The sequence below is a fragment of the Trachurus trachurus genome, assembly GCF_905171665.1.
Source record: "Trachurus trachurus genome assembly, chromosome: 21".
NCBI lineage: Eukaryota > Metazoa > Chordata > Actinopteri > Carangiformes > Carangidae > Trachurus > Trachurus trachurus.
The window spans coordinates 18546084-18567499 of NC_139899.1; the positions used below are offsets into that span (position 1 = coordinate 18546084).

Below are 21416 nucleotides of genomic sequence, written 5' to 3' on the forward strand. Positions count from 1 at the left end.
AGATATTGTTTTGGTATATACATGTTGTCCATGTAGTGTGTGCGTGTGCGTGTGTCCATGTGGCTCTTGGGCTGTTCACGTCCAGTCGGTTATGCGGACTGGGTGCTTGTCTTTGTCATTATACACGTCAGACCAGCTTACCAACATTCAGTTAGAACAAGTCATACTAAGACGCAGCATTGCCAAGTTGACATTTTATCAGGAGGCACTTAAGTGAGAGCTATTTTCAGAGGACACCACACTTTCAAAATAGATGCGAGCTTGTTGTTGCATTTGAACTGGTCTAAACTAGCTGTTTACTTTGCTGGTAGGAATATTATAGAGCCCCTTATGTGGTGTGAACCAAAAAAAAAGAGACGTAACATTGATCAAATTATTTATTTATGCCTCAGCAATCCAAACCAAACTTAACATTTTAAACAGCAGGTCATGGGAAAAATCTGCTGATGAGGTATAATATGTGTCGTAACACACTAACACTCAGGTCTATGTAATGTGCCTGTGTTCGTGCATACTTGAGACTGTGGTCTGATACTATCATCAATCCCCACAAGAAGGCAAACCTGAACACAAATTTCCTTCCTGCAGGTTCTACATGGTTTAGACGTCCATCTACACACTAATGTACGATCCGCTCTCTCCACCCGTTTGTCAATAAACAGATACAGTACATGAAATGCTTAGTATTCCCCTGAGGAATGAAATATGACTGAATTGCATCAGCAATTACATAGAGGCTGTTATGATGCCACATTGTTCAAGTGTAAATACTTTGATGACAAAGGCTGATAACCTGTTTTTCTTGTCAACAAAGAGCAAAACCAATGTTTATCCTGCTAACAAAGGTCACCTGTTGGCAAAGCATGACTGAGTTTATTCATTTGTGCCAGACACAAAATGTTGTCTAAAAACCTTTATAACATGAACAGAAATTTCACAACTCCAGTGGCTCAATTTGCTCCTCACTACTTTTGAGTAGCGATTGCAAAACCTTGTTATGTTATTTTAGGAAAATTACAAAATTAAAATCTATGCATTTTTTAAATAGCTCTTAAATATTTTGCACAAAATTGTTGGTTTTAGTCTTTTGGTATTTGTTGACAGTAAGAGAAACGGAGTAACAGCCATCTTTAATCTTAAAACAAAACAAATTAGGCGCATCCAAAGGAAACCTATGCACTAAGCATTGCAAAATCATGATGCACATGCACTTGCCAGTGTGTCATTACCAGTGTATTAATTTAGCTGTATGGACTGAAAAGCAATGAAAAGCCTAATGTAAACTAAAGGAGGCTGTAATCCAGGACTTTCCCCCACAATGTCTGACAGTGTGAGAGTATAATGATGGATGGAGTGAAAACTAAGGACGTGAATGATGAGGAAAGAAACGGTGCACGATTGTGAGAGTGTATTGTCACTGTGTTCAGGTGTGAAGGTCTGTTGAGGGTTCAGGGCTTGGTCTTGCCCTCTGTGTTGTCACAAAGTGACTGGTAGTGTTCAAAGCTCAGTGAGTATCCTGACAGGGCCTGTTTGAACTCCTGCAGGGGGCAGTAGACTCCGCTACAGCCTGGAATCAGTTGATCCTACAGAAAGACACAAAATCCTAAGTAAATCACAAAGAACAAAAAACAGCTTCTCAAATAAACGTGGACACATTCTCATCGCCTACCTCGCCTATGTACGACACTTTGATGAAGGCTTCTTTGGTCTGCCGGTGTTGGTGCAGCTCCAGAGTGATATCGGCTGCGTACGGTGGCCATCTCATGTCAAAAATCCCCAGAGCCATCAGGCAGGGCATCAGAGAGGTGTCATGTGCCGAGTATAAAAACATCTTCCTGTTTGAGAGAGGATTTTAACAGCAGACCATATCAAGACCAAATCAATCATAATCAGGATGTGTCCAAATGGGTGTGTTTATTGTGAGGTGTCCGACCTGTTGGTCTCAGATGGTGTTTCCTGTAGCTTCTTGTCAAAGTTGGCTAACAATATGTGCAGCAGTGGTCCAACAGACATCTGCAAGTTCTCCCTGCATGGCAAAAACACAGCAAAAAAGTGGCCTGTTGAACTCTATATGAGTAAATGCTCCTTATCGACACTGATAGAGGGGTTATTGTTCTCTGAATTTACCATTTCAAAACACTCAACCCTCTGCTGACTTTGTTTAACCTGACCTCTTGCTGGGTTCGTAGATATGGCAGATCATGTCCACGGCTCTCTGCTCCACTGTACTCCTCCAGGTGTCCAGCACTGGTGGGCAGGGCAGGCCGTGTGTCTGTTAATGTGCAGAAGCGACACGGTCACAATCGGCCGTCAAGTGCTGAGGTGACGTTTCTGCACCTTCTCTTTTCCAGCGCTGTCATCATATCGAGAGACATTTTCCATTTTCCCCTTGGTTATAATTAATTTCCGTAAGGTTCTGTCGTGAACGCTGTCAATATTAAATGATTTAAACCATTTCAAATCGTGAAGTAGCTTTAATTTCTGTTTAGGTAGAATACGGCTCACGGCGCTTTAACCTGTCTGTTATTATGAATGAGTTGTAAGTGATACCAGATGGAGCACAATTAGCAAGCATGTAAGGCGTGTTTGCCGTGTTCGGCTCTGGCTGGAGAGGAAAAAAGAAAAGAAAAGAAACATTTCTTTCACTGACTGAGTTTAGTATTTGAGACTTTGACACATCTATTTTAAGATATCTTCAATTAAACACACCATGTTAACAGTCAAATCCTGCTGGATCAGCCTTTTTTTTCAACTTTATAAACTTACTGAACCCTGTCGTGCAGCTTCATCTTACATAACAAGCCGCTTGCTCTGTTGCAGCCTCAGGTGAAGCTAAGTCTTAATAATAATAATAAATCATACATATTCTGATAGCTAGTGGTGAGACCTAATAAAAGTCATACGAATCGTGAGATGGCGGTGTCACCTCTCTGGCAACCATGTCGTCCCTAATGAGGATGAAGTCGACGTGCTGGTGAGCAGCGATGCCCAGCGCGCTCTGGATGCTCTGCAGGTCTGCTGCAATGTCTGGCAGGGTGGACGACTCTGCCCAGCGGTGGCTGCACAGAACACACACAGAGTCAGCCGCGAAACACAGATTCACCATGACAACCTGTCAGGAGCATCTCAACCCTGCTTATAATTTTGCACAACACATTATTCTAGGTTGCAGTTTTGGGTGGCGGATGCATAGGACGGACGGACTGGGCCTGACTGTGTGCCCAGGATGGAAATTCACTATACGTACCTGCCAAGTAATTTGAGCAGCTTGCACCCGTGATAGTTTGGATACAGGACTTCAGATTCTGCCTCCGTTGTTAGAATATGCACGATTTCTTAAAGCAGAAACGGAAAATTGCACAAACAGATGAGATGAGAACCAGAATAGAATAAATAACATTGTACGTGGGTTTCTCCACCCTACCTCTTTGTTTTTGTTGGAAGAGCCCTGCTATCAGGCACTTGGCAGATTCAATGGTCCTCACTATGTTGGTGGAGCGCACGCTGAAAATGGAAAACAAGAGGTTATGGAAGGCAGCCAACCAAAAAGTGGGGAAGCATTTAGGCCGATATCTTTTGTCCCGCACTCGCAAGCTCAATGCATCAAATCTGCCGAGTACAGAAAAGTGTTTTGCTGCTGTGTGTCGTGGTGTGCAGCACTTACTAAACCTCCGATGGGCTAAAGGTGGGGCTGAGGAAGGGAATCTCCTCGACGTATTTCCTCCTTAGCCTCTTGCCCAGCTCATACAGCTGCTGCATGCCCACTGTGGTCAGCTGACCGGGGAACGTGCCGCCCTGCCAAACGCGACAAACAGGATCAAGTTTTACTCACACGCGTGGCTTAGCCCGACAAGACGCACACCTGCGATTGCATTGCGGGAATCCAAAGTAAATGTGTTACAAGCATGGCAGGATTCCAAACTGTGGGATTTACTTCGCAAAGCTGACTCTGGTGGAGTTAAACCTCTTTAGCAAAGCAGCTAACTCAGCACAGAAAACTGAGATTTCCATGGACACAGTGTCACAATATCTCACTAGGAAGCTCCACACACAGTTCAACTGCATTACAGAGAGAAGGTGAATGAATGAACCTGATTTAATGCCATATGTCATCTGTGTAATGAATCTTAGTGGCCACTAGAGGGGGAAAGCTAACACATTTGAAGAATGAATATGTGAGCATGGGACTTCCTGAGCCCAGAGGATGCTTCACATTTGTAAGTCGGTGAAAATCACTTGTTACAGGTCTTTTTCACAACAGTTTGGTCAAAGCAAGAAAAGCACTAGTGCAGCTACAAGGGCACTTAGCCAACATAGACCTCTGAAGACCTCTGATAAGACTCATGTCAGACGTAAGGAAAAAAATGACATCTCAGGCCTGGGTGAAAACATAACCTCCTTGGCGGCGGCAACTGATAATACTGACGACTCCCTGGTCTCAGTGAGTGTCTAAACTATTCTACACTGGCACAACTACATTGAGTGACATCAATATGCTACTCAGCCTGTGCTGTTCCTGCTGTGATGTGTCTAAATTTCAGATGTGACAATGTCCCACTGGCTTGTCAGAATTACCATAGCCAAGGGGGTTAAGTTTCACCAGTGTCTGTTTATTAGGTGTATTACACAAGAACTGAACCAATTAGCACCAAAGGAGGTGGACAGATGGGGCACAGGCCAGTTCAATTTTAGTGCTGATCCAATAAAAGGAGCAGATCCTTGGCTTTTTTTTGTTTTACATCACTTTCCTTTAATTTTATGAGTGTGGACATTTTTGAAACCTTAGGTTGGTTTACACTTGAATATTTTGTTTTAAATTTTAGAGACGGTTTGAGTTCCTTGCCGCTTTTACCTTCCCACAAAGCGCCTTACCAGCAAGCGGCTACACAAGTCTCTACACCTGAATGCGTCCCATCATCCCTTTTGCTGTCTGAATTCAACAACACAAAACACACCTACTCACAGTCAGTATGTTTTTTCGATAGCTGTCCTCTACAGGAGCAGAGGGTCTGGGGCCGCCCTGAAGATCTGTCACCACATAGTTTATGTCGGTGTGTGCTGGAGGCTTCAAGAGCGTCGGCACCCACTGGACCTTTGACGACACAAACAAGGAATCGCACAGTTATTTATTTAGAGATGTTAGGTGGCATTGCTTCTTTTAAAAAGACACAAGCATTACATTGGTTGATGAAAGGGGGGGTGGGGGGGATTTACCTCCATGACATCAGGTATTGACTTCAGTGGGGTTCGAGCACCATGTCGGAACAGAACTTGGACCAGTTTTAGTTCGTAGGGAGAATCTGGATTTGGGTCAGCAGGGGACGAACAGGAAGCTACCTCGTCTGGATTGGTCTTTTTCTGTGACCATAGCATTGAGCCGAAAGCTACGGACACTGAACCTAAGACACTGGCTTTAGACCAAAGACTCTTCATGGCAGTACTGTACAAAACAAAACAAAAAACAGGAAAAAATATTATCTTTGTGCGATTGAATCAATTATATAAATATTAGCATCAAGCAATTAAAAAGGTAATGCCTTTGCTGGTGATGTTAAGAAATGCTCAACTGAGACGGCCCAACTTTTACCCAATAGTCTTGTGAAACATCCATTCAAGCTTCCTCTGTGCTATGTAGTAAGAGACTAGTGATTACTTTCATTATCAATTCTTTATCAAATACCAAAAGACCTATTCAAATGGGGTTGCTTATGCAACCCACAGTCCAACAGTAACTCTAACACAACTCAACATTTCCAAATAAATTTTAGATTAAGTCAAATTTAAATGAGATGCCCAACTGGTGTAACTACAGATAGAAAAACAACACCTTCACAGTGCCTTGGTACAAAGTCAATAAGTGTTGAAACTATGGATCACAGAGCAAGATCTTTGGTAGTTTAGAACAAAACTGGTTAACTCTCTTATTACGAAATGCTTCGGTTTGGTGTCGGATTGAATTTAGGGGTCTATGGTTTGAAAGTCTGCGGAAAAACTACAGATAGTTCAGAAGATCTTATTCAGGGGTTGTGTTGGGTTTGGATTCCCCTGACCTAGACCAACCAAGACCATGACCAAGATCAAGATGTACATGAACGGATCTGGACTTTAGATAGAGAACATTTCCAAAGGGAAACTGTGATGGATTTGAAACCCAAGAAGAGAACAGGCTGACAAACAGCTACTCCAACAGTTTTGATGCTGCCTTTGCCAAACAGTCATGAAACCACAACTCAGTCACTGTGGTGGATAATACTAATAAGAACAAAGATCCAGTGTATTTCAAAAGTTTTTAAAAGGTCAGAGGTGCCAGGAACGGGTGCACTTGAGAGAAAATATTTTGCTGCCACAACTTTTTAAAAAAGGTCAAGTAATGGCAAGTGGGAAATCTAAAATGTATGTCTGTCCCATCACAAATTGAAACTAAATTTGGCACGATTATATTGACCCAATAACAGCATTTCTGCACAGCTCTATCTTACAAAGGACCACAACCGGACTGGGTCTTCAACTTTAACGTTATAGTTTCTTATTCAGACATTTTAGTTTTAATTTTTAGGTTGCTACAGGTGTTCTCGAGGGTGAGCAGGTAAACATCCTTTTCATACCAGTCACACAAGTCAGACCGCTTGTCAACAATTCACCATCCATTTACTGTATTTTACTTTAATTTGTCGTCTATCTGTAACTGTTAGCTCCTCATTTCCACAGCCGTTAAAAAAATACAGGTTAATCAAGTTAAACTTGACAACCAAACACAAACTCGTCGCTACCGGAAGCTCGTCTAACAAACACTCGGTCAATTTACTCTTTTAGAACCAGCTAGCTGCATCACAACATGAAAACACGAAGTTTATCCTCCGTGTCAACAGTCAACCGGGCCACATCGTTAAACTCGTGTTAGTGACTGCTAACTGGGACTTACTTTTTCCTTAGCGGGAGATGAAAATGAAGCTCCCCTGCTGGTCTTGATAAAAGACACAGTAGTGTTTTAGTTAAATAAGAAATTTCACTTGTCATTCAGCAGCGTTCACGGCGCGCTGCAACCAGCAGGCATGTCGGGAATTGTAGGCTAACAGATGCCGCTCTTCAGTAGACGTAGACGTGAGAGCTGCAGAGATAAAACTACATTTCCCTAGATTCTCGTCAAACAACCAACCGAGTTTCCGTCTTTTTTCTTATTCGTGTTAAAGATTTGCGGCGGGGGAGATGTGGCAAAGTCAGCAGCTTCCCTCTAGAGGACATACAGTTATATGCATGGACAGAGGTAAGACACACATCACCAGCTGTGAGAGCTGATTAATCGATTTCCTGATCAACACATTATTGACAGACTTTTTTTTTTTTTTTAAATAATCATTTACCCATTTGAGTGTTTCTTTGTTCAAATATGCCAAATCATTAGCTAGCCTATTAGTAGCCTAGGCCATTTGCTACGTTTTCTTATTGGTCAGATTAAAGGAGGGATTGACTGCTATTTCAAATATTTTTTTGCACTTTCTGACAAGAGATAAATTAATTAACGAGCCAGAAATCATATCCTAACTAAATGATAAATGTAATCATTACAGGCAGCTCTAAATGAATCAATAGTAACCTGAGAAGTGTATCTATTTTTTCTCTAGGCCTACTTCTTTGCCATAGTTGTAGGCTATAGACAATTCATGGGGGTAGACCTATTGTTTTTTTTTTTGTTTCTTCCTCTTTTTTTCTTTAAAAAAAAAGAAAAAGTTACAGTTAGGGGAGATGGTTGTAACAAAGGGATGGTTGTAACAGCATCACTTTCACCAATAAGGGATAACATTAGAGTTATGTGATCAATAGCATACTCACTCCCTGACATTGCATGTGAATTTGCATGGCTGTGTCAATAAGTGTGTACGTTTTACAGCCAAAAAACACTTTTTTAGGTCAAAAACTAATATTTTGGACCATACCTAAATTTTGACTATCGATACCGTTGAAGTTTGAATTAGGTAACTTGTAGAAGATGAAAGAGCAGGTTCTTAGGTAAAATATGAGTCATTTCATCAATGTTTATTTTAAACCACCATGCAGCTGGTCAAACAATGGCTGACAGGGGTGGGGACGGTTGTTACACCTTTTACCTTTGTTGTTTTATTGCTGTAAGTGTCATTAAGTGTCACCATCTTTCCTGGAATTGTATGATCTGCTTCTGACCTCCTGTTGCAACATGTTCTCACTCCCAGTGCGTCAACAGCCTGACGAACAGTCACTGTCCCTCATCGTCACATGCCTGACTCATTAGGTAGGAGGAGAGCAGGGTCGAAAGTAACATTTTTCAAATAAATGTCATTTAAAAATTACAGAAAGAGACAAGACAATAGTCATTAAGTGTCACCATCTTTCCTGGAATTGTATGATCTGCTTCTGACCTCCTGTTGCAACCCTGTTGAAGCATTCACTGAATGCTGAACATGTATGAATGGAAACCTTTCAACAGGAGGTCAGAGCTTTCTTTGTCAATGTCAATGTCAATTTATTTATATAGTACATTTCATATGGCAAGCATAAACTCAATGTGCTTCCTGATAAAAGCAAGATGCAATAGCCTACATGTGAGTACATATTAAAACAAAAAGTTAGTGCATATTAAAACAGAAGGCAATGTGTTAAGACAAACAAACAAAAAACTAATTAAAAGCTTGCGAGAACAGGTATGTTTTAAGATTATGCTTAAAGAAGATGTTGTTGGAGATGAGCGGAGTTCAATGGGCAAAGAGTTCCATAGTGTTGGACCATAATAACTGAAAGCACCTTGAGCTGATTTTGAATGTATACGTCTATATTGAGAAGAGATTTACATGAGGATCTGAGGTATCTGTCAGGTGTGTACTGGGTGAGCATGTCAGAAACATAGGGAGGGGCAGCACTGTTAAGAGATTTAAAAACAATAAGTACAATTTTAAAATCAATTCTGTATTTGACTGGGAGCCAGTGGAGAGACTTTAAAACCGGAGTGATGTGATCGTACCTGTGTGTTTTTGATATAATTCTGGCTGCAGCATTTTGAATGAGTTGAAGTTTATTACGGTAATAGTTAATCCGGGGAAAAGAGCGTTACAGTAGTCTAAGCGGCTAGAAATGAATGCGTGAACCAGTTTTTCTGAGTCTGATACAGATAAAAGTGATCTAACTTTAGAAATGTTCCGTAGACGATAAAAGGCAGTTTTGGAAATAAAAGAGATGTGTTTTTGGAAGTTAAGGTCTTCATCGAAAATCACACCTAGGTTTCTGACGTGTTCACTGGATTTCACAGAAGATGAAGACAGTAACGACGAGACCTGGTGCCTCAGTGCCTTTGGGCCCACCAACAGAATTTCTGTTTTGTCCTCATTCAATTGAAGGAAGTTATCTGTCATCCAGTGGTGGACATCACTAATGCACTGGACAAAATCCTCAAGTGGACTTAGGTGGTTTGCAGAAACAGATACATATAATTGTGTGTCATCGGCATAGGAGTGATATGACATGTTATGCTGTCGAATTATGGAACCAAGTGGGAGCATGTATAATTTTAATAATATTTCTAATGTTAGGATCCACACCACTGTCACTGTTCTTCATTTAGCCGTCAGTGATGAATTCTTTTTGTTCATACTGAACCATAGGAAGATGCTTTAGTGTTGGAACATGCACAATAAACTTACATAGATGCATGTTTTTTTGGTTTGGTCGCAGTTTTTAGTTTTTAATCTCACTGTTACAATTTACCCCAGGTTGTGTCACAACTACCCTGGTAGTGGGGTAGGTTGTAACAGTGGCACTCCTTGCATTTGACATCAAATAGTGAATTCTGTGATATACTTTGAGAAGTTTAGCCCTACCATGAACACTCTGCAAGTTAGCTGAGACAAAAAGTGTTACAACCATCCCCGGTCCCCCCATATGTAGATTAATATAATGTTTAAAAGTCACAATGTACTGATTTAGCTACTAAAGAGTATATGAAGTAGTTAGGAGTAGCAGTAGTAGTATAGTAGTAGTAGTAGTAGTAGAAATAGAAATAGCTCCTACTGGTAATAACAATCCACTAATGTGTTATATAATAGTACCCTATAAAATGTCATTCTGCATTATTAGAGTAGTTTCACATTTGTTGTTGCAGTGGATTATGCTACTTATACTCAATGTCAGTTCACATTCGATGAAGTCAATGACCCTAATACTTCTTCCATCATATAAGGGAATATACTCACCATACCATGTGTCAGTCAGTGTAAATAAATCTTATTCATGTTTATACAGGTCTGTACAGAGGATGTGAGAAATTAATGTTTGGCAAAGTTCTTTAAATAAATGAGCACAGGCAATAAGTCTAAGGCCCACCAGGGCAAATACATTACATTGTTTTTGTCCATGAATGATTTTCAAAGAGCGGAAATTTATTTTAATGAAAAGCCTCACAATGTACTACAACTCTGGCTACTGCTGCTGGTTTATCGCTGATGAAATGAGAGGAGAAAAGAACCCAATAAGAAAACAACAAGAAGAACAAAATGGCAGCATCTACCGTAGCTTCCAACTCAGTTTCAGCCTGTGAAGGATCAACTCGGATACCAGCGCTCATCTTCCTGGCAGAGCCTCTGTATTGTGTAAATACTCCACATCTTCCTCAGTCTGTCTCCAGTTGGCTGTTTGTCGTGACACCAGGCTGGAAAATGGAAGTGCTGATGGGATACTAAAATGCAAAAAAGCTTGTATCTATTTGTCTTAAATTCCACTTATAGTTGTACCTGCATTCCCATATTTACATTACTCAGACAAGTTGGTCAAATATTGACAGTGAAATCTAAGAGCAGTGACAAACTAGTTTAAGTGCCCGAATTAATCACACATCTTGAAAACAATAGAACACACTGTACAAACGATGGTTTGTTGATGATTTATTGATTTGTGATGGGTGATGACGAATAAAGGTCTGTGTGACAGAACCAACAACTGCAGTGAAAGCACTGTAGGCTGAACAAGATGGCTTTTATTTTGTACAGATTTGCAGGATAAAACTTCAAACTTCCATTTGCAATTATGTTCATTTACAAATTTCTCAACTTTTTATACGCATCTATGTATCTTTCTACAAACAGTAAGAACAGACAACAGAAATAAAATAAAGTACACTCAAAGACTTCACCTAAAATATACGTTGCATAGGGACAAGTTCAGTATTTACACAATGGCTCTAGGAGTAATACTGAAAAACATTAAGTGCAATGTTGCCACCAAGTGGCTGGATCTCCTCATAACCACCATCAAACAAGGACGTTTTCTTTTCTCTTTGAATAGGAAAAGCTTCAAACACTCATGTCAAATATACAAATAAAGTTTAACTCACACTTTTTCAGATTATCAAGTTATTATTCTTACATTTTATATTTGCTGCCTTGCAGTACTGTGCAGTGCAATCAGGTTAACAAAACAACAAGTGGCTTCTTTTAAAGTTACGACTTTACCGTGGATTTGGGGAAAAAACAAAAGATTGAAAATGCATCAGGTGTAAGTAGGTGTTTGTTTTCTTTTACACTTGATAAGGCACTTTACTTTGATTCCATGCTAATGCGCAGCAAGCTTCACAGTTTATTGTATCTATTAATCTTTGCAGTCGAGTGTTGTGCTATTTTAAGTCATAGGCTAATCTATAACTAGTTGAGTTGTTGAGATGTGTGAAATATTTCGCGTTACAATGAAGGACTGCTTTAGTCAGCTCACACCAAGCGCCATGCGTCACGTCATTCTCGTCCCTTTCCCCCAGTTGTTTTCTTTTTTGTCATTTTAAGTAAAAGATTAAATGTGCAATAGTCAGGTTATCACTCCTTTTACCCTGTTTTCATTTCAAAATTATTTTCCTTTTGCAGTTTGGTTGCCAGTTTGTCATGTGTCCACAGAGATCACATGCGTCAAGTTTACATGGTCCACTTGCAGGTGTCAGAGTATCTTTCTAATGTGGACATTTAGTCCATCTTCTATAGTCAAGTGTCAGGGCTGAATGCCAGAGTTTGCATAGTTAACATGTGCTCACGTTCTGAAATCTCCCCTCAGAAATTACACACCGTCTCATATTTGTCTCATGCCAATCTGATGTTTCTGTCCGACTCTTCGGTTCTGAAGGTCCAGCCCTCCCTCCTTCTATAGGTCATGGTCCTACACCGCCAGGTCATCTTGGCGAGCCCGGCTGCTGGTCCCGCTGGTTTTGCTCAGGCGACGTTTGTCCTTCATGTAACCGGAGTGCATCAGCGGCGATGGGGAGCAGCTATTGGGCAGCTCCGTGGGTGCCTGGTCGTATCTCATCCTCAGGAAGTCTTCCTCGTCCTCCAGGTTGTCGCAGCTGTGATGCAGCTCGGTGGCCATGTTGACCGAGTTCTGCTGCAGCGCCATCCTGGTGTTGAAGGGGTGAGAGGCCATGGAGGTCATGGGGGCCATGGAGCCCGGGGCTGCCAAGCACTGGCTGAAGTCAGGAGGTGGGGTGCAGGTGGCCGAGGGCCGCGGCGGGCTGCTGGGCTCCAGGGCCGTGGACACGGACACCGTCACTGCTCTTTGTTTGTTCTTCTTGATCATCTTTTTGCGCATATAGTGTCTGACGCTCTTCCAGCCGAGGTGGTAGAGCTCCAACACAGACAGCAGGAGGGAAACTCCAGCCACCACCAGCATGAAGATGATGAAGACATTCTTCTCTGTGGGCCGCGACATGTAGCAGTTGACCGGGTTGGGGCAGGGCCAGGCCTTGCACAAGTACAGCGCTCTAAGGAAAACCCCATAGATGAGGTATTGTATTACAATGAACGTCACTTCCATCACTGTGCGGATCAAGATACTCAGCATGTAAGTCTGCAGCAGCGCCCCTTTCAGGCGGATACGGCCGGTCCCGTCAATTCTAGATCCCACCAGCTTCACAGTCTCCTTCTGCTGCAGGTACTCCTTCTCCCCCTCCAGGTCTTCTCCACCCTCACCTCTCCCCTCCTTCTCCTCCTGCTCCATCCTCCGCCGTTTCTCCTCCCTGCGCACCGTGTGCATGGCGTGGCCCATGTAGATGAGGGATGGCGTGGAGACAAACACAATCTGCAGCACCCAGTAGCGGATGTGGGCGATGGGAAAGGCGCTGTCATAACATACATTAGTACAACCAGGTTGCTGGGTGTCACAGAGGAAATCGCTCTGCTCGTCGCCCCACGAGGACTCGGCCGCCGTGCCCAGCACCAGGATGCGGAAGATGAAGAGGATGGTGAGCCACACCTTCCCGACCGAGGTGGAGTGTTCCTGGACCTCCTCTAGGAAATTCCCCAGGAGAGTCCAGTCCGCCATCACTGCTCACAGGCCGGCGAGCGCACACCTGAGACACAAAGACTGGAAAGGGTGGAGGGAAAGGGCGGAAAGCGGGTGTAGTAGAGGTGAAAAGGTGAAGTCACTGAGGTGGAGAAAGGTGGACAGGAGCAGGAGAGGAGGGAAAAAGAGCGGGGAAAAAAGATAAATACAGACAATCAGTCATAGACAGCTGTAGGTCCTGTATATTCCTGCCGATGGAATGACCTCGGTGTGTTTGTGTGTCGCATCATACGTATAAAAATAGCTTCTCTGCCTGTGAATTGCTTGAGGACTGGACACCGTGGCATGAGAATGACCATTTTCCCATGAGGGAGAGAGACAGAGAGCAAAAAAGAGAGAGAGAAAGGGAGAGAGAATGAGAGTCAGAGAGAGAGAGGGAGGAAAAGGAAGTTTAAGAGTCATGTTAAAGTAAATAATGAGGTTGTTTTAAGAAAAAAAAAAGATATCAATATTATTTTATGTATGTTTATATTCCCTCTTGACCCACTCTAGATTATATATGAGCGAGAGACAGAGGGTATAACCTGCTGTCACAGGGTGAATCAAAGCTGGGAGACTTTGTCCTTTTAATGCTGTGACCCAGTGTGAGCTGCTGCTGTCTCCATCTCGCCTGTGGCAACGAAACCACTGGACGTCGTTCACAAACACCAGATCACCAGCTCTGATGTGCACTGCTTCTCTGCCAGGATGAAACCTTCTCACGTCCCGCTATCCCAAACCATATCAAAGTGTCAATCAGATCTCTCCATCTATCCACTCTCTGTGTGTGTGTGTCTGTGTGTGTGTGTGTACTTTGACCTTTTGACTCCAGCATTAAGCGAGAATTTGGGAAAGACCCAAACATGGCAGTGACAGGCTGGCGAGTCTCAGCTGAGAATGACCCTATAAGGCTGCTCACTAGGCAGCTTTATGAGCGCCGTAAATGACCCCCATCATCGAGGGGTTAAGAAAACCCATCAAACCCCATTGAGGAGTGACCTACGACATCTACATGCACCGTGTTGGACGTGCCCGCTTCCAGCTTTTACTAGGCAATTACACATCAAAGACAAGATGACATAAGGAAGGAGGACCGAAAGTAACAGTTTGACAGCTTTTTCCAACACGTCACCCGTCTGAAATTATTGCCCTGCTTGGCAAGGTTATAGAAAACATATACATTCCTCAATAGCTATGTGTTAAGACAAACTGTTACTTTAATGGTGTGTCAGGTAGGAAAGGATATACAATATAATCACTACAATCACAGGGAATGAAAACAGCCAAACAGGGACTTGATGTTCTCTCTTACCACCCCTCATCTCCCTCCAAGTGTAATCCATAAGCGGCTGCTTCCATTTCCCCACAACAGAGACACGTTACTTCTACTGCTTAGTCCACTGTGCAGGGCTCTGAATTTCCTGGCTGACACTGGTTATGTGTGAGAGAGAGAGAGATGGTTTAAATGACCATGACCATCTGTCTCTCCCCCCTCCCTCAGTGTCTCTATGAAGTATATATATGGCAATAAGATGGAAAATCAGAGCGTCGGGCTCTTTATCTGCAAAGCGTGGAGGGGCAGGAGGCAAAACACCCCCACGACAACACGTGGGAGAGGAAATGTTCAGACTCTCTCCACGCCCAAGGCTGATACGCCAATGCACAGCACAGGAAAGTCTGCGCTCTGACACTTGTTTTCCAGCATGCACCTAATACCCCCCTTACGTCAGACTGGTCACAGTCGGAGACCAGTTATGGATCATCAAGTTAGTGAAGCGGGTCCCGGTCCCACTGAGGGGAACTGGCTCAAAGCCTTGACTGGATAAAGCTGATGATGATCTTTACTCAAAGTAAATCACAAACAGACTGGGAGATGGGGGAGGAGGAAGGGTGAGAGTCCAGGAAAAAAACAATGGCAGGAGGTCCATGTTAAAACAGCCAGGTTTTTATCAGCTGATACGGACAACAGACTTTCCTCACAAGAGCAGATCCATGTCCCTCTGGAATAATTCAAAGTTAACCTTTGTGATAGTTTCCTGAGTGTAGTATCATGACTTAAGTACAAAAAAATCAAAGTGATCCCGATGGGAGACGGATACGGGTGCCGTCGGGTGGTTTGTTTAGTTTGAACAGTGTAAAATTACCTGTTTAAACGTAGTAGATGTAAGATATACATTTTTTTTTTGTAATATTTATAATGTGGTATGTGAGTCTGGGCACACATATAAAAAAAACAAAAAAAAAACACACACACTACTGACTGTTCATACCCAGTGGTGGGAGTGGAAGCTTTCCTTCTCGGAGTAAAGCAGACAAACTGGAATTCAGATCTGCTGAGGAAAGACATCGGTTTAGTCTCCGTCGCCTTCCCTCGACTGCCTCATCCTGTTCTCAGAGGAAGCAATCTCAAACTATGATTTCCGAAGGACAAAAGGAGCAAGGTATTAAAGGGAGTGAGAGGGAGGGAGGGTGGGGAGGAGGTCAAAGAGGGTACGTCCGAGCTGCTCCAGTCAACTTCTCTAAAAGCACCACCGCTGGCTCTTGATGATACCCGCGTGCTCCTGCTGGATCTCTGGAAGCCTGGCAATAACCAGGGATTTACTGAGATACATTGTGCCCTTTGCTGAGCCGTCTGGTTCGCCTGTAGACCATCATGGCTGTCATATCTGTTTATAATTGCTGTGGCAGAGTAAGGAAGAAGTAATGGACAATCTGGTTATGAGGTATTCAGAATGGCAAACTGCGCAAATGGAATATAATGTACCTCCGAGTTATTTCTTTTGACGTTGATCGAAGCCTGATCCCAGTATGAGTGTGTGTCCTTGTGTGTTTGTCCTCGTGTGTGTTGGTGAGTCAAAAAAAATTCCATAGAAACAAAGTCTATGATTGGTGTTGCAGAGATATTGCGATAAACTGAGTGAGAAAGTGAGACTCTGGATGGACTACAGCCAGGAGCTTCTGTCACTTCCCCACATTAGGGTCAACTCACACTTAGACTGGACTTACTGAACACTGCTGTATGCACATCTCTGGTCAGATGTGCAGGCGCTGACACTGGGCTGGTGTGGACAGTAGCCAGGCAGCTCAGAGATGCAAAGAGAGAAAGTGCAGCTATTAAAATTGCATCGGTGTGAAGTGACGGCTGCTGCTGCTGTGACCGGCTGCAGAGCAACAGGAATAAAGGCTGTGTGTTTCCTCTACCCTGTAACACAACAATAAATCCTGAAGGCCTGTTGGACCAGCCTCAGTTTTACCTTAGAGGGCAGTGACTCCAGTCTAATCACAATCGGATGAGACTGCACCTCGGGCTGGAGAAACCCCCAGTCTGAAGCTTCACAGGCTGGGTTTTCATTGCTGCATGCTGGCACATGAAGCGGTGGTTACAGATTTATACATCAAAGAATCACCGAGTGTGATTTTTAACTGTCATAACAAAGAGTTTAGTTCCCGTTGATGAGTTTAAAAACACAACTCCCCCCACCCCCCCCATCAGTTTTTCGCTTCCTTGCCCCGACACTGGCTGCTTATTCCCTCTCAGCCTGCAGTGTATCCACAGAGCAGCATCAACAGGGGGCAGGGTTGATTTAAACATTCCTTCTGTGATCTGCACCTTTCAGCACTAAACCATGTTTGACAGAGCCTGGATCCTCATCGAGGACCAGGATACACTGCCTGCCCCACGCTGTCCTCATAAACATACAGGTAATTAGATGATAGGGTTGGTATACATTTTCTTGGCCTGCTTCCCTTTAATGGCGCTTGTTTAGACTAACATCAGTGAAAGGAAAAGTATTTACATTGTGTTGTGCATTAAGTACAATTGTGTTATTATGAGATGAAGTGGGGTTTTCTACAATCTCACACCGGATCTCAACACGGCGGCTTAAAAAGCACATTACCTGACAAACTAATGTATTGTTTTCACTAGAGAGAAAAACACAGTGAGGAAACTCATTTGTTTCCTCGAAAAACCTCCACAGTATTTGACATATTCTAGAGGGAAATATTTGGCCACTGAGACCCACACTGGAGGGGCCCGAAGTTGGATTTTTAAAAATATTATAAAGAGCCAAATTTGGCCTTAAGAGCAAGGTACTACTGTAGACCATCTTTAAAAGTAGCCTACATGTTTATGTAGCTGGCTCTGGTTCAGAATTTATTTGGGGATTTTTGCTCCATTTAAGCTAATTTGAGCGCTGTGCATTGACAATAAATAATGTAATGGCAACAACAAAACACCTTAGTGCATAAAATAGGAAAAAACAAGAAAAAAATTGTACATTACTGTTAATTTAATTTGACAGTTTTAATGTTTTAATATCCTTGAAATAAGCGGTGTATATACTCTAGTAATGAAACATTCGTCACTATTTTCCATATCAAAATGTTGGAGAGACTTTCATACAGCCAAGACGGTATAATCAACCTCATCTCATCTCTAGCTATAAAACTCTTTATTGTTACTATTATCAGATTGTGTACTCTACAGTACACAATAACTAGTTCTGATTAAATGTTTAAAATGTGATGTTTTAATTACCCCTCTAAATTTTTTTTTTTTTTTAATTGCATTTGTGGCTTGATGATTGTTTATATGAATTTACGAGTTGTTTCTTGTATGCTTGTTGTTACTTAAGTGGAAAAACTATAAGTTACCACTCAAATAAATGAGCCTCTATGCCAGGACCTGTATTACAAAAATATATTTCCCAGTAAAAGTTAGTGTTGTGACAGCTCATTTTCAGTGGAACAGCCGTGGCGGAGCATGAGGAACACGTCAAACCAAACCACACAACCGCACTGTGCTCGCACGTTCATACACAAGTTTCGTCAGCCGCAGTTGAAATCAACAGACCTGCACACAAGATGCCAAACATACCCAGGCCACAGTTATTCAGCTCAGCGCTAGCTATTTTTACTCCCTCACGGATCTATGCTGTTTTATGAGGCATGATGGAGAGATTAAAAGATGGAAACAAGGCTTATTTATTCTATAATCACCATTTGTGCATTCAATATGTGTCAAGTCCAAGTCGTTGTATTTGTAGCACGACTTCTGAACTTGAACTTTAACATGTGGGGAGAGTCGAACCCAGTATGCACTGCAGGCAGCAGCTGTTTAGTTGCCGGGGTCCGGTGCACGTCACTCCCACGAGTGCCGGGATTACGATCAAGGATGAGTATGTTTAAGTTTAGCTGTATTGGTTTCGTTGGAAGGGGTGAGTTAGGGATAGTGTGACCTACAAAGTGGACCTGATGCGGGATGAGGGGGAGAAAACCTCCCACTCATGTGAGTCACCTGTTGTCAGCACTTACAGACCAGCATGGATCTAGGCTGCCATATATCAGTCACACCAGCGGAAGCCAGCGGGCCGATGTGCTGCCTGCTACCTTACATGGCTGTCTGGCTCTTCATCTGCCCACTACTGTACACAGACCCACAGCCCTGCTATGATCCATTGTTTAGCTGCATATGGCATTACATTGGAACTGTCAGAGCAGACAGCTGCAAGGTGTTCACAGAGGAAAATCCTCACTAACGCTCTCCTGATTGAAATCCCTGCATTGTTGCTGCTTTTTTATGGTGACTGATTAGATGTTTGGCGTGTTTTTATCTTTGTTATTTACTTTTTGTTTTGGTTTGTATCTTTTGGAGTTTATCTTGTTGGTTAGAGATATAAATTCTTTCTTGGCGGTGTATTGGATTAGAGACTCTGTAATCTCATCTGTGTTTTTTTGCTTGTTGTATTTTATTCCACTGGGACATAAAGTCTTTTTTTATGACTGTGCAGGGAGTTTGTTTTCACTTTAATGTTAACACTGCTCAGTGTCGATGGGTTTGCAGTGTCAAATAGAAAAACTCTAACAAAGGTTGCATAACGTACTCTATCACCTTCTCTGTTGTTATTGTTGTTATCTAAGAAACAATCGATTTATTTTTTCATGTTTTAATTATAAATCTGTTTTCTGTTACAACAGTGTATATAAACTTAGTCCAAGCCATTCATACCTCACTATACTTCACAGTATTCTTTTTTATTTCTACATCCATTTATCCCTTATTACATTTCAGAGAGAATGGTTTTGCTTTTTATCCCAGTACATTTGTAATGATGTAATCATGATCATCATTGATGATTACATCTAGTTGTTTTATTGTTAGTCAGGAAATTAAACCTGAGGTTGGAAAAAGTAAAATAGGTTAGCTCCTCTGCAGTCAGCTGTAACATTAAATCTCTCTTTCATTATAAATCATCAATACAGTATATAGTTATGTTCTACTTGCATGTAGTGCATACTATTACTTTTATAATTGCAGTACATATTTCCAGTAACACCTCTCCTGCTACTGCTTCTTTACTTTTAGTGAAGTGGAATCACAAAAACAATATTTTACTCTTGATAAGGCATTTTAACCCCATGATATTGATAACTTCAATCATAAAAGAATCAGAGTATTTCTTACATCACTGTTGAGATACTGTGCGGCTCTCATATCCTTTGTTTTACCTGTGACGCAGCACCTTTCAACAAAGAAGTATATTTTCATTCATTTTCATAGTATTTTTCGTTCATTATTAGGTTGATTTATTAACAATATTACGTATATAAAGCCATATAATATTAACAGCATTCATTTATGCTTTTTGTCAGAGCCAAAAAGAGCTTAATACATGTCACAAAAGCAGTAAACACACTTTAATGTTGTTGTTTTTTTTTTTTTTTAAATAAGTTGTTACACAATAGATGAATAATTGATTCCTACATTTTTAGTCATTTCCTTGTAGTAACAGGAAGCGATTCCTCAGAGTTTTCATTCAGTATGTACACATTGCTGGTGGCACTGTGTATTACAGTCTCCAGTGCCGCACTCTGTTTGAATGTATTTGTCCCTTATGAGAAATATGGGGAGAGAGGAGAGTGAGAGTAAGACAGACAGAGCCAGATGAAAGGAGTGAGAGCGAGCAGGGTGACAGCTGTACCTGCCCGGGACGACAGGGACGACACTAACACACACCAGGCCTCCCGCTCACATCGTCCCAGCTCTGCGTCGCTAAGTCCTATACAGTGTAGATTTGAAGTATATTGGATGCTGACAGCATTTACCCAAATGTCTGCATCCTGTCAGTATTTCACCTCGTAAGTAAGAGCTGTTTTGTGATAACCTGTTATATCTGATGTTCATTTGGTGGCTTACCTGCTGCTCTGCTTGAGGACAGCTGTCTGGACGGCTGCTGCTGCTGAAGACGTAGAGGCTCCTGGTCTGAGCCCTAAGGTCTTCCTCTGGACAAGTGGCAGGTGAAGATGAGGCTCAGTGTGATGATGGTGGGATTACCTTCTTCTTTTAAACGTCAGCAGGAGGTACCTCTCAATAACTGCGTCTGAGCTCAGTGTTAGTCCACACAGGGGGCACAAGGAGAAAAAGCAGGGGCATCACGAGAGTCCACCACCACCACCCCCCACCCCCCAGTGGCCCTCCCTTCTGTCTCTCCTCCTCCATCTCCTCCTCTTCCTCCCCCCCCCCCACCTCCCCTTTCTTCTTACATCCCTGGTGCTCTATTTTTTGCTGGGAAGTGTTCTCCAACAACAGGAGGGGAAGTGGAATTGTTTTCTTGGATCAATGGCAAGTCCGCTCTTAGTAAACTTCCACAGTGCTCGTATTTACCGAGAGCTCCTTCACATTTACAACTGTTGTGTCTGCTGTGCTCGGTGCCAGCCATGGTGAAATTCCTACAAAATGAGATTTAACACAAAGTTCACCGGATATTCAACTCAGAGACTGATTCTTTCTACAAAAAGTATACCTTTTCTTTTAATTCTAAATAGAGTAGAGTGAGTGATTGAAGTAAATACAACTAGCCTACTATGTGATTTTAACATAACTTGGAAGACACAAAATGTTTTTTAAAATGATAAGACTAAACATACTAAAACAGCAATAAATTAAAGGCTTTGGTGGAAGTAATGTACCTACCTTGTTCATGATTTATTCTCTGGTTTGACTCCGTCTCCATTCAGAGCTCCTGTTGGTCTGAAACCACTTGCTGAGGTTTGGGAAGTCACAAACAAAAGTGAAACAGATCATCGTTCTTCTCTTT

General features: G+C 42.3%; 2 protein-coding genes across 2 annotated transcripts; both read right to left on the bottom strand.

Annotated features, from left to right (window-relative positions):
- Positions 1–372: 372 nt before the first annotated feature.
- Positions 373–7026, bottom strand: acp6 (acid phosphatase 6, lysophosphatidic). The gene is made up of 11 exons (XM_083997341.1): positions 6923–7026; positions 5215–5440; positions 4964–5092; positions 3665–3795; positions 3425–3504; positions 3248–3335; positions 2927–3059; positions 2172–2272; positions 1934–2026; positions 1670–1835; positions 373–1583 (listed from the first exon to the last, which is right to left on the bottom strand). The coding sequence occupies exons 1-11, from the start codon at positions 7015–7017 to the stop codon at positions 1449–1451; spliced, it is 1377 nt and encodes a 458-aa protein (XP_083853467.1). The 5' UTR covers positions 7018–7026; the 3' UTR covers positions 373–1448.
- A 4230-nt stretch (positions 7027–11256) lies between these two features.
- Positions 11257–20762, bottom strand: gja5a (gap junction protein, alpha 5a). The gene is made up of 2 exons (XM_083997346.1): positions 20516–20762; positions 11257–13420 (listed from the first exon to the last, which is right to left on the bottom strand). The coding sequence occupies exon 2, from the start codon at positions 13315–13317 to the stop codon at positions 12160–12162; it is 1158 nt and encodes a 385-aa protein (XP_083853472.1). The 5' UTR covers positions 13318–13420; positions 20516–20762; the 3' UTR covers positions 11257–12159.
- Between the last annotated feature and the right edge of the window lie 654 nt (positions 20763–21416).

What these genes read in the sequence shown, in the direction of transcription:
- gja5a (XM_083997346.1), bottom strand. Translation starts at nt 13,317, where the DNA reads ATGGCGGACTGGACTCTCCTGGGGAATTTCCTAGAGGAGGTCCAGGAA.
- acp6 (XM_083997341.1), bottom strand. Translation starts at nt 7,017, where the DNA reads ATGACAAGTGAAATTTCTTATTTAACTAAAACACTACTGTGTCTTTTA. An exon ending in ACACCATCTGAGACCAACAG is followed by an intron (nt 1,836 to 1,933) that starts GTCGGACACCTC and finishes TCTCTCAAACAG; the next exon opens with GAAGATGTTTTTATACTCGG. An exon ending in AAGTGTCGTACATAGGCGAG is followed by an intron (nt 1,584 to 1,669) that starts GTAGGCGATGAG and finishes GTCTTTCTGTAG; the next exon opens with GATCAACTGATTCCAGGCTG.